The sequence below is a fragment of the Suncus etruscus genome, chromosome 7 (assembly GCF_024139225.1).
Source record: "Suncus etruscus isolate mSunEtr1 chromosome 7, mSunEtr1.pri.cur, whole genome shotgun sequence".
In the NCBI taxonomy this organism is placed as follows: Eukaryota; Metazoa; Chordata; class Mammalia; order Eulipotyphla; family Soricidae; genus Suncus; species Suncus etruscus.
Genome location: NC_064854.1, coordinates 61,657,680 through 61,670,028, shown reverse-complemented (window position 1 = coordinate 61,670,028; position 12,349 = coordinate 61,657,680). Strand labels below are relative to the sequence as shown.

The 12,349-nt window shown below is 53.0% G+C and overlaps 1 protein-coding gene across 1 annotated transcript; it reads left to right on the top strand.

Annotated features, from left to right (window-relative positions):
• The first annotated feature begins 524 nt into the window (after positions 1-524).
• Positions 525-11,234, top strand: PCP4L1 (Purkinje cell protein 4 like 1). Its single transcript, XM_049777736.1, has 3 exons — positions 525-685; positions 9,857-9,911; positions 10,790-11,234. Exons 1-3 carry the CDS (start codon positions 677-679, stop codon positions 10,930-10,932), a joined length of 207 nt encoding a protein of 68 aa, XP_049633693.1. The 5' UTR covers positions 525-676; the 3' UTR covers positions 10,933-11,234.
• Positions 11,235-12,349: the final 1,115 nt, after the last annotated feature.

The following is a 12,349-nucleotide window of genomic DNA, read 5'->3' as shown; positions in this document are numbered from 1 at the left end:
TGACACCAGGTGGTGTTTTGTTTTGTTTTGTTTTGTTTTTGCCACACCCGACAACATTCGGGACTTAGTCCTGGTTTTGTGCTCCGGGATCACTCCAGGCGGTGCCTGGGGACCCTATCCGGTGCCCGGGATTGAACACGAGTCAGCAGTGTGCAAGCCATGAGCGCAGCAGGTTTCCTCGCACCTGCCAAGTGGCTCTGGAATCGATCCCAGCGCATCTGTTAAAAGAAGATTGATATGCTGCCCGCCAGTCTCCCGGTCCTTCTCCCCTCTGCCCGGGACTCCTCCCTCCACCCCTCTTCCCACCCCGCTTCATTTTCCGTGTCTCCCCCTCCTCTACCGCGCTCGGACGCTCCTTCCCTAGTTTGGAAATGCAGCAAACCTCTAAGTCCCTTCTCATTAGCCGGCAGGCGCTGTCATTCCGCGCCATGCCGGGGTTCCATTGGCCAGGCTGGAGGCGGGGCCGAGGCGGCTATAAAAGGCCGGTTCGGCGCGCGCGGAGCTCCACTGCCAGACTAGGGGGTCAGAGTCACCGGGTGCACCGAGCCGAGCCCGTAGCCAGGAGTGGACGCCGAACATCGGCGCCAGAGCTTCCCCTCGCCGGCCAGGCCTCTCGGAGTCTTTGCCTGAGCCTCCGTCTTTCTACACGTCCCTGTGTCTGCCAGCTACCGCCGTGATGAGTGAGGTGAGGGCACCCGGCTCCCTGCTCGGGCTGCGCGGGGGGTCCCCGGGGCCAGCGGGGTGCAGGGAGTTAAGGGCACTGGAAGGCTGCAAGCAAGCCCCTGAGACTGTGGTTGGTGCTTTTGGAGAGGGGGAGTCCCGTCCGTCGGTGCCTCTCCTAGGAACCTGGGGCGTCGTTCCGGTGCTCCGTTGCCCGGTTGCCCTGCATCTCTTCCCGTGGGGCGAGCTACCCACCGCCCCTCGCTCCTACTGGATCTCAGAAAGACCATTCGGGCGGCCTGAAGCTCCGGAGGGAGCAAGTCCCGCAGGGGACTAGCCACCCTCCCCCCATCTAGTACCCTGCTCCTTCATAGTTAAATCTGGGTTCTTGTCTGGCCCGTTTGGGGAGGGCAGCTCAATAAGCCCCCCCACTCGTGGACTACTATTTTCCAGTTTGCAGGCCTGTAGGCAGGGTTCAACAGACTTGGGAGGGGGCTCACTCCAGAGTTCAATTGATTTATGTGTGAGAGATTCGGTTTTTCCTCCTCCCGTAAAGTCCAGGTGGGACGCCCCTGCAGCCCCATTTCCTAGGACCCCCATCTATGCGGGCTGTTGGCAGCTCCCAGCTCTGCTGTAGGGTTGTAGCTGCCTGCTGATGCACCAGCCATTGGGCTTCCTTACTTGTCTGCAGCATGGTCCCCTGTGATAGGGTTGGGGGGGGGGGGCGAGTTCCGTCTGTGTTTATTTGTGGGCTGTTGCTGCAGGATGTTCGCTCTTTGTTTTATCTGAAAATATTTCATCCTCCCAGACCCTGAGTTCATCCTTCCATACCCTGGGCCTCCAACACCTGAAATGAGGGGCAGGACCCCACAGCCTGGCCCTTCTTAGCTCCTCATCTCTGGATGTTTCCCTGAGGAAACTTTCCCTAGAATCCCCCTAACAAACCATTTATTTACCTGCCTGCTGTCCTGCCTTGCCCCCTAAACTGACCGTGGGAAATGGGGCAGGTTTCCCCTTTCAGAAGGAATGTGCAGGCTGACGAGTGTAGCATTCCCCATCCCCTTGAGCAGCTCCTGAAAGAGAAAGTTGCTATTCAAACCTCCCTTTGGGAGTTAGATTTGCAGACAACGCCAAAAACCTAAGGTATAGGGGCACCCAAGACTGGGACCCATTGAGGAGTGTGAGGGCCCAGTAAGAAACTGCCCTGCATGGTCCCCACTGGAGAGAGGCTGGACCCCAGATGGACTCTGCTCGGGATATGATGCAAAATTGCTAACTGGCCATTTAGGACCCCAACTCAGCCTGGCCTCAAGGAGTATTTGGAAGACAAGCAGCAGCCTAGGTCTGCTCTCTGCTGAGCGAGCACGCCGGCTGTCTCCACAGCACTGCCCCAGGGAGGGTCTCTGTTACCCCTGGGGCCGGGCCCAGCCTGTTTTCTTCCCCACGGAAAAGCGTGATGAGAAACGGATGTGTTGCCCGGAGTGGGAGCTCCCGGGAGTGCACAAAAGACTACCTCCCTGCGGACCATCCCCAGGGGTCCTCTGCAGGGTGCCAGCCCTGGGCACCCCTATCTTATGTAAGCGAGCCTCTTGCTCGCTGACTTGTTTTCGTGCATCAGAGAAACTGCACTGGATGAGAGTCCTGGGGGTCCTGGGGAGGTTTCCAGTTCATCGGAGCGCCCCAGGTTGGAGAGGGGCTCCCTGGATGCGCTTGGGACTATGCGTGTGACTCTGGCCGGTACTCTTGTCCTGCGGCTGAGCGGGGAGCTGCGGATCTGTATGTGTTGGTCCGTCCAGGGCTGCTGCGGGCAGGACCAGCGGGGAACGCAGCCTACTGGCTCTGAGGAGCCATCCTGGCCCCCATCCCGTTAGGGCGCCCGCTCCGGGCTGCTCTTAGCGCCGGACTTTTTTTCACCGCATCTCCCAGTTGTTCTTCTCTGTTGTGATGCCTGTAAAGACGAGGGAGGGAAGAGAGTGCGGGGGTGGCGAACCCCAGGGGTTTTTGGGGAGGGGGATGCAACTGTCTTCCTAGAGAGAAGGGAGGGGCTCCCCGTGGCTGCCCACAAGTGACATGGTTCTGGCCATTGTGGGACCTTGCTGCTCTCTTGGGCTTTTCATTCTGGTTAGATTTCATTCTTGTTTAGTTTGGCTGTTTGGGGTCACACCCTGGGCTCTGAGCTCCCTGTGGAGCTGGGCTTTTACTGCCCTCTCAGCTGTGCCTGGCTACTGCGTTTTATGTTTTATGATTATGAGGGTAACTTTTGGACTAAGTGGAAGTCCCCCCTCCACCTGTCCCCACCTGTTCTCAGAAACTTCTTCCAGGCTCAGAGAAATTAGACCTGATTATTTTGTTGTTGGCTTTAGTTTTTAATATTTTGTTATTGTTATTATTATTTTTAGTTTTGGGGTCACACCCAGCAATCCAGCAGTACTCAGGGCTGACTCCTGGCTCTGCCCTCAGGTCTTATTCCTGGCAGTAATTGGGGAATGCCAGGGATCAAACCTCCGTTGCAGCATGCAAAGCAAGCACCTTCCCTGCTATGCTATATATCTCTCCAGTCCTGTTGATTTTGGTTTTGGGGGCTCTCAGAAGTTATTCTTGGCTGTGATCAGGGGTCACTTCTACAATGACAGGGATAGAACATGGTCTGCTGTGTTCAAGGAAAGTGCTCTCCTGGCTGATCTCTCTAGCCCCAGAACTTGACCTTTTTTGTTTGTTTGTTTTTTGAAATACAACCAGTGGCGCTCAGGCTCAGGGGTTACTCCTGGCTCTGAGCTCAGAAATTATTCCTGGCAGGCTCAGGGATCCTAGGGATTTAACCTGGGTTGGCTGCATACAAGGTAAACAACCTAATAGCTGTGCTATGGTTTGGGTCCACTACTTGACTTTTTTTTTTTTTTTTTTTTTATGCTTTTTGGCCCACACCCATTTGATGCTCAGGGGTTACTCCTGGCTAAACGCTCAGAAATTGCCCCTGGCTTGGGGGGACCATATGGGACGCCGGGAGATCAACCGAGGTCCTTCCTTGGCTAGCGCTTGCAAGGCAGACACCTTACATCTAGCACCACCTCACCGGCCCCTTGATTCTTAAATTTACTCATTTCTTTTCCTTTTTCCTTTTTGGGGATGGGGGTAAGCACAGACAGTGGTGCACGGAGGCTGCTTGTGTGGTGCCCCAGAAGTTCTGGAACCAGGCTGCTGTGGTCTGAGCCCCGTTCAGCCTTGCTGTACCTATTCTCAGTCCTTTGAGGCGGCTGGCTTGAGCTCCCGGGATCCTGTTGCTAAAGAAAGGGTGATTGTCCTGTGCCCCGGGAATGGGGGGACTCATTCATGAGCTGCAGCTGTGTATGTCCTACGTGGGCGGGAACCCCTGTCACCTGCCTTTGGGTTCCATGCTGCTGGCACTGAGGGAGACTGTTGGGGAGCAGGAGAGTTTTGGGGGCATCTTTTTTCTCTTGCTTTTTTATTTACCCTCCACCCCCAAATAAATTAGACTCCATGGAACACTTTGAAACACAGCAAAACAAGCAAAAGGGAGAGGAGGTGGGCCAGCAGGATAGCACAGCAGGGTGAGTAGCTTGTCTTTCACCCAGCCAATCTGGGTTCCATCCCTGGCACCTCAGTGTTCTCCAGAGTCCGCTAGGAGTAAGCTCTGAGCACCATCAAGTATAGCACCAAAACAAAACAAAACAAAACAAAGCAAATATTTTCTTCTTTTAAGAGCAAGGCATGGATTTTTATCACTAAAAAACAGAGTATTTGGATTCTAGGTTGGGAAGTGCTGATACGATGCTAAGAACTGGGATGTTTGTCAGCCATATCAAAGGCAAACTACTGCTATCCTCTCTCTCCTGCCCCAGAATTTTATTCTCTTTATTTTATTTTTTATTATTATTACTTTAGTTTTTGGTTTTGTGGCCAAACCTAGCACTGACTGTGCTCAGGGGTCATTCTTTTTTTTTTTTTGGGGGGGGGGAGCATACTCAGCAGCACTCAGGGGTTGTTATTCCTGGCTCTGTGCTCAGAAATTACTTCTGGCAGGCACAGTGTGTGTGTGGGGGGGCATATGGGATATGGGGATTGAACCAGATTTGGCCCCTCAGGGATCACTCTTTGTCAGTGCTTGGGAGGCCCTAAATGGTGTTGGGGATCTACCCAGTGTGTTTTTGTTTGCTTGTTTGTTTTGTTTTTTTGGTTTTTTGGTTTTTCGGTCACACCCGGTAGTGCTCAGGGGTTACTACTGGCTTCACGCTCAGAAATTGCTCCTGGCAGGCTCGGGGGACCTTATGGGATCCCAGGATTCAAACCAATGAATGACCTTTTGCATGAAAGGCAAACACTTTAGCTCCATGCTATCTCTCTGGCCGGTACCCAGCGTCTTATCTGTGTGGGCTGTAGCAAGAACGGAAGTGAAATGCCTTCCAGGGGTCTCAAACTCGAGGCCCAAGGCAAACGGCCCTCCTACAACATTTTGTGGCCCTGCCCTAGAGGAATCTTTTTTGTTTTGTTTTGTTTTGTTTTAGTTGTTTGGGTCACACCCCCCAATGTTCAAGGCTTACTACTGACTTTGCACTCAATGATCACCCCGACTTTCCCTTCTGCAGCCCGCAGGTAAATTGAGTTTGAGACCCCTGCGTAAGCCCTGTTCTCTCTCTCTCTCTCTCTCTCTCTCTCTCTCTCTCTCTCTCTCTCTCTCTCTCTCTCTCTCTCTCTCTCTCTCTCTCTCTCTCTCTCTCTCTCTCTCTCTCTCTCTCTCGTTTTAGGGAAAACGGGTTGGGGGTGAAGGGTTCAGGATCCCCTCCTGGATCTGCTGCCCAGAATTGGATCCCTTAAGTCTTTGCTGCCAGATGTTCTGACAGCACTCCCTCCCCCCCAGAGTGCCAGCTCCCAGGGAATTCACTGCCCCCTCTACTCTGGTCTGCCACAGGCTTCCTCCCTCCCTCATGGGAGGCCAGTTGAGTTGTCTCGCCCTCCCTGGGTGTTTGTTTCAGGACTCACCAGCCCTGTAGGCTGCACATGGCAGATGATAATAATAAGTGTTAATGCTCCATCCTCCTCCTGCTCTTATCCCTGGGGGCGGATCCCCCTAATCATGGCTGTCTGCAGGCTCCACAAATAGCTGCAGGGGATCTGGGAGGGCATTATTGAACTGGAATGGCCCGGCTCCTGCCCTGCCTTTGAGTCTGGGGGCAACGGGGAGCCCCAAGTATTGTCCAAAAGTAGCTGCCTCTGAGGGGTCCATCCTGGGCTGCCCCGGGGTGCCCTTGGTTCTGCTCTGTCCTTGAGGGTGACCTTGAGTTAGAGCAGCTGCTGCCGCCTGCACTGACATGCCCAGAACTGCCTGGAGCCCATCCAGGACTTGCAGAGCTGGGTGCCCCCTCTGAGAGCAGTGACCTTTGCCTCACCTTGGGGATTGTTCCACAGGGTGCCTTGTCACCCTGTCTCCTTCACTGTGTCTCTAGAACAGCTGGGAGCCCCCAGCCTAGAACTTCAAACCTGCAAGAACCTTGGGGAGGAGAAGAGTCTCTGCAGCACTGTTGGACTCCGGGTCCTTTTATTGTCTCTGGATGTCCACACCCCAAAGTGTGTATGTGAGGGACTGAGAGAAGAAACTCCACAGTCTACATCTGTCCTGGTAAGGGGTCCCACAGTTAGTCCCTCATGAGCTAATCTGTGACACTGTGGGGTCTGGGGTGCCCATGGCTCCAAACAGTCCGTGCCTGACTCAGTTGGAAGAGGAGCAAAACAAAGGGCTCTCCCTGTTCCCATGGACCCTGGCAGAAGGGACACCCAGCCCTTCTTGTGGCTGCTGTTGTCGTAGTAACAGGGTTGGAGGAAGAGACAAAGAGAAGGAAAAACAGCAGGAGACCGGCCACCTGCGCAAGTCAGCCTGGGTTTGGGGTGCAGGAGAAATAGCTGCTTAGGGGCTGCCTGTGAGGATATATAGCAGATCCGAGCATTTGTTTTTTGGTTGGTTGGTTTTGGTTTTGGGGCCACACCAGATGATGCTCAGAGCTTCCTTCTGGTTGTTTGATCTTTCAAGATCAAGTTCACCCTTGAATCTCTGAATCTCTCTCTCTCTCTCTCTCTCTCTCTCTCTCTCTGCTTTTTTTCACACTGGAGAAGCCTGTGTTGTGTGTGCGTGTGTGTGTGCGTGTGCGTGTGTGTGTGTGTGTGTGTGTGTTTTGTTTGCTTTTGTTTTGGGGCCATACCCAGTAGTGCATATGGGTTACTTGTGGTTCTGAGCTCAGAAAATACTCCTGGCAGTGCTCAAGGGATGAGATGCTGGTGATCTACCCAAGTTGGCTGCATGCAAGGCAAGCTGCTTAGGGGCTGCCTCTTGTAGAGAGACATGGCAGATTTGAGTATCTATTTTTTGATTGGTTGGTTTTGTTTTGGGGCCATAACAGAGGGTGCTATGCTATCAATCACTGTGCTATCACTCTGTCCCCATTGTGTTCTTGTTCTCTCTATCTCTGGTCTTTCTCTTTCCCTCCCCTTCCCTCTCTTCTTGCTTTCACTCTCCTCTCTTACTCTCTCTTCATATTTATTTGCACGCTCTCTCTCCTCCTGACTTTCATTCTCTTTCTAAGTAAATTCCGTTCAAAAAAGCCTCTCTTGGGATATTGCCAGCCCATGCACATGGTGTCCCCGTCTCTCCTCTTGAGATATGTATTTTCATAATTATACAGTGGAAGAGGAACTGGGTTCTTTCAGTCTTTGGAGAAGTCTAAGCTCTTTCTTAAACCTGTTACTCTCTCTTTCTCTTCCTTGCCCTCTACAGCCTCAGAATTTCTAAACAAAAGGCCAAAGGAATAGCAAAGCTGTAGGGCATTTTCCTTGCACACAGCCAACCCAGGATGGACCTGGGTTCGATTCTTTTTTTTTTTTTTTGGTTTTTGGGCCACACCCGGCTTTGCTCAGGGGTTACTCCTGGCTGTCTGCTCAGAAATAACTCCTGGCAGGCACGGGGGACCATATGGGACACCGGGATTTGAACCAACCACCTTTGGTCCTGGATTGGCTGCTTGCAAGGCAAACACCGCTGTGCTATCTCTCCGGGCCCCTGGGTTCGATTCTTGGCACCCCATGTGGTCCCCCAAGCCTGTCAGGGGCGATTTCTTTTCTTTCTTTCTTTTTTTTTTTTTTGGTTTTTGGGCCACACCCGGTAACGCTCAGGGGTTACTCCTGGCTATGTGCTCAGAAGTTGCTCCTGGCTTGGGGGACCATGTGGGACACCGGGGGATCGAACTGCGGTCCGTCCAAGGCTAGCGCGGGCAAGGCAGGCACCTTACCTTTAGTGCCACCACCCGGCCCAGGGGCGATTTTTGAGTGCAGAGCCAGGAGTAACCCCTGAGCCCTGCCAGGTGTGACCCTAAAACAAACAAAAAAGAATTTTTAAATAAAGCCTTTTTGTTTGTTTGTTTGTTTTTGTTTTTGGGTCTCCCCCAGCAACACTCAGGGGTTACTCCTGAGCTATGCTCAGAAATCACTCCTGGCAGGATCGAGGGGCCATATGGGATGCCGGGATTACCTTCTGAATGCAAGGCAAACGCATTACCTTCATGCTATCTCTCCGGCCCAAGCCGTTTTTTTTTGTTTTTTAACAACAACAAACTACCTTGGGGCCTAAAGCAATAATGATGAGGCACTTCCCTTGCACCTGACTGACTTGCACCTGGCATCCTATATGGTCCCCTCAGCCCCTTCAAGGGTGATTCCTGAGTACATAGCCAGGAGTAAGCCATGAACACAGCCAGGTGTAGCCCCAAACCAAAACAACAACAACAAAATCTATCAAGCCTCACTAATACCAAAGGGGGGGGGGTCTTCTAAGTAAGTGCTTAGGGAGCCCAGGGATCTGAGCAGCCTTGTGTGCCAAAGGGTCAGTGGTCAACATGTGGTTCAGGATCAAGGGGGGTTACATCAGGTGGTGTTGGTGGACCAGGCAGGTTAGGGATCAAACTCAGGTTCAGGCCTGGCATCCAGCCCTGAATAATGATCCCTGGCCTCATCTCCTTAGATTATTCTTGCTTCCAATGGCAGCTGGAAAAGGAATGCAGCTTACCAAGATGTTACTGCCTTTTATTTATTTTTGGTTTTGAGCCACACCCAGCCATGCTCAGGGGTTGCTCCTGGCTCTGCACTCAGAAATCACTTCTGGCAGGGTTCAGGGGACCCGAAGGGATGCCAGGGATCAAACCCAGGTTGGCTATATGCAAGGCAAGCGCCCTTCCTTCTGTCCTGTTGCTCTGGCCCCTATTCCTCTTTCTTCAAGAGAAAAATTCTCTAACGAAAGTAAAGGGACTTGTCTGTGAGGTTTCTTAGGCAGGGCAGGAAGTGAGGGTCTGAGCTGGGGAGGATAAAACGTCCTCTGAATGTAGTTCTCTCGCCCCAGACTGGGGGACCCCAGTGCCCACTGCATTCACTGGCCTGTCCCACCCTCCTCAGGATGGAGCATCCCTTCTTGAGAGAGCTGATAAGGAAATTGGGCAGCCTGGGGGGAGTGGTGCTGACGTTAGTGGAACCTGGAGCTGGCACAGGGGAGCGATGGCCTCTAGGGAAGGACCTGGCTTAGCTACAGTGCCAGGCACTGAATGCAGAGCCAGTGTATGGTGCCTGGGTACCTATGCATGTTGAATGAGAGGCCTGAAGAAGTTGCTTGGGCTCCCCTTCCCTGCAGGGCAAAGACCAGATGAAAGGTAGAGGCTCAGTCCTGTTCTATACATCAGCGTAGAGCATTGGGTTAGACTGGGTGTCATGGTAAAGAAGGGGGCTGTGTGGTCTCACTGTTCTGCTCCCTTTGTGTGTGGCCGTAACCATGAGTGAATTTGGTCTCTGGTGGTCTTGGCTTTAGATGACCTTGATTCTCAGCAATCATGAGCTTGAGAACTGTACTCTCTTGGCTTTGGGTGACCTTAATTATGAGCAGTTACCATATGAGCAGTCCTAAGATGTCCTATCTCTGCCCCCCACCTGCATGCCCTTTCTCCCTACCACCATATCTTATCCTGACACCTGGCCCCACCCCCAGAAGGGCCTCATCTGTCCTTTGAGTGCCCCCAATCCACCTAAGTGTGTGTTCCTCAAGTCTACCAGGTTCTCTCGCTCTGACCTCAGCTGCTTTTCAGAATGACCCAAAAACCAGAGCTGCCTTCTATGGCCACCAGCATCTCACAGAGCTTCTCTTTTCCAGCTCAACAGTAAGACACTCCCAGCCACCAACCAGGCTCCCAGCCCAGAGGAGAAAGGTGAGTGCTGGGGCTGAGGGCTATAGGGGTGCTAGATGGACACCCTAAGTCAGACCCCAAAGGACAGGGTTGTGAGCGGGGATCCCAGCCCAGCAGGAAGGCCCCACAAGAACTCAGGAGACAGGGATGCATGTGGGTGAATTGCAGAGCCCCAGGTTTGACCCTAGACCTGCTGGGCCCAAATGGCCTGAATTGCTGGGCATGGAACAGTCTGGCCTTGTTGATCCCAATATAACCAGTGTTGACCCCAGGAACCCCTGAAGCATTGTTTGGGATACTGCTGACCTCTGGCATCCTGTTTAGTCCTTTTTTTTTTTTTTGTTTTTGTTTTTGTTTTTTTGGGCCACACCCGGCGATGCTCAGGAGTTACTCCTGGCTGTCTGTCTGCTCAGAAATAGCTCCTTGGCAGGCACGGGGGACCATATGGGACACCCGGATTCGAACCAACCACCTTTGGTCCTGGATTGACTGCTTGCAAGGCAAATGCCGCTGTGCTATCTCTCCAGGCCCGAATACAGATAACTCTTGAGATTGCTGGGATTGACCCCCTCCATACAAAAAAGGTGGGACTGGAACAATAGTACAGCAGAGAGGGTGTTTGCCTCACATGAGGTGATATGTTTTCAATCCCCGGCATCCCATATGGTCCCTCAAGCCCACCAAGTGTAATTTCTGAGTGCAGAGCCAGGAATAACCCCTGGGTGCTGCCAGGTATCACCCCAAACCCCCGAGCCCTCCAGGAGTAACTGAGCATAACCCTTAAGCATTGCTGGGAGTGCCCCCCCCCCCAAAAAAAAAAGAAAGAAAGAAAGAAAAGGGACATTTCCCTGCCCTATCTGGGCCCTGCAGCCTGGCTCCTAACACTTTGCTGTCTGCAGGGAAGGCTAGAGGCGCCTCGAAGGTGGAGGAGGAGGAGGAGATCGACATTGACCTCACGGCCCCGGAGACCGAGAAGGCAGCCCTGGCCATTCAGGGCAAGTTCCGACGCTTCCAGAAGAGGAAAAAGGAGCCTAGCTCTTGAGTGGCCCCAGCCAGCCTGCCCCTGCCCTTGCCTGCCTCTGCCTCTGCCAACCCTGTAGGTTACGCCCTCTGCAGCTGGAGCCCAGGGAGGGAAAGACTTCTAGCTGGGGTCCTCTTCTGCTCCCCCAAGTGGCAGAAAGGCTGCCAAGGAGGGAAAGAGGGACCTGGAGTGGGCTGGGGAGCCCATGACTATGTTCTCTGCAATGCTCAGAGATTTTTGGGGTCAAGACCTAGTGGTATTGGGGTCCGCCAGGCCAGATAGTTTCATGCCCAGCAGTTTGGGGCCATTTGGGTCCATCATGGCTGAGATCAAAACTAGGGCCTTGAGATTGCCCAGCACCCCAGCACCCCAGAGTTGTCTGTCTCCTGGTCCTCCTCTCCCTCCCTCCTGTGAGCTGAGCCTCTGTTGTAACCCCAGGATCCCCCTAAACCTGCAGCTTCCTCAATAATGCATGTTAATAGGTGAGTCCAGGTGAGCTGGTGTAGCACCTCATGATCCACTCTCAGACCATGCAGGAATGGGATGAAGGATCACAGGCAGGGAAATGGGGACAGATGGGTGCGGGGAGGGCTAGAGGGGAGGAGAAAAGGGAAAGGGGAAGATGTCATCTGCACAGATTCAGCTGCTGTTAGACAAAGTTTGAAGGGTTCTTGGGGTTCCTCAGACCTGCCAGCCTTAACCCCCACCCCTGGAAGCCACGCACATGGGGCTTTGGGCAGAGTGGGGTGTCCACTCTGTGGGACCAAGCATGTCATGACCGTAGCAATAAAAGCCCTTGGCAGGATCTTGTCCTCTGCACCTGTTTCCTGCATCCATACACCTGCACGTGTGTTTATATGTGTACTCAGTCTTCCGGATCTTGGCTGTTGTGTCATGTGCGCATACACACACACTCCCAGCTCTTGGCTGCTATGTGAGCAGTGCTGGCCTGAACAGAGGATGCAGATAGATCTCTTTGTTTTATTTGGGAGGGGGGCACACCTAACTGTGCTCAGGGCTTATTCCTGGCTTTGCCCTAAGGAATCACTCCTGGCAGATTCAAGTGACCCTATCAGGGATGCCAGGGATCAAACCCGGGTTGGCCATGTATTATATAGCTCTGGTCCTCAGGTAATTTTTTGTTGTTATTGTTTTTTGTTTTTGTTTTTTTTTTTGGTTTTTGGTTTTTGGGTCACACCCGGTGACGCTCAGGAGTTACTCCTGGCTATGCACTCAGAAGTCACTCCTGGCTTGGGGGACCATATGGGACGCCGGGGATCAAACCATGGTCCATCGTAGGCTAGCATTGGCAAGGCAGACACCTTACCTCTAGCGCCACCACCCGGCCCCTGTTATTGTTTTTTTTGTTGTTTCTTTGTTTTGGGGGGCCATACCGGTGACACTCAGGGGTTACTCCTGGCTATGTGCTCAGAAATCG

Bases quoted from the DNA above. Each gene is read 5' to 3' on its own strand.
- PCP4L1 (XM_049777736.1), top strand. The intron at 9,912-10,789 runs GTGAGTGCTGGG...TGCTGTCTGCAG, and splicing joins TCCCAGCCCAGAGGAGAAAG to GGAAGGCTAGAGGCGCCTCG.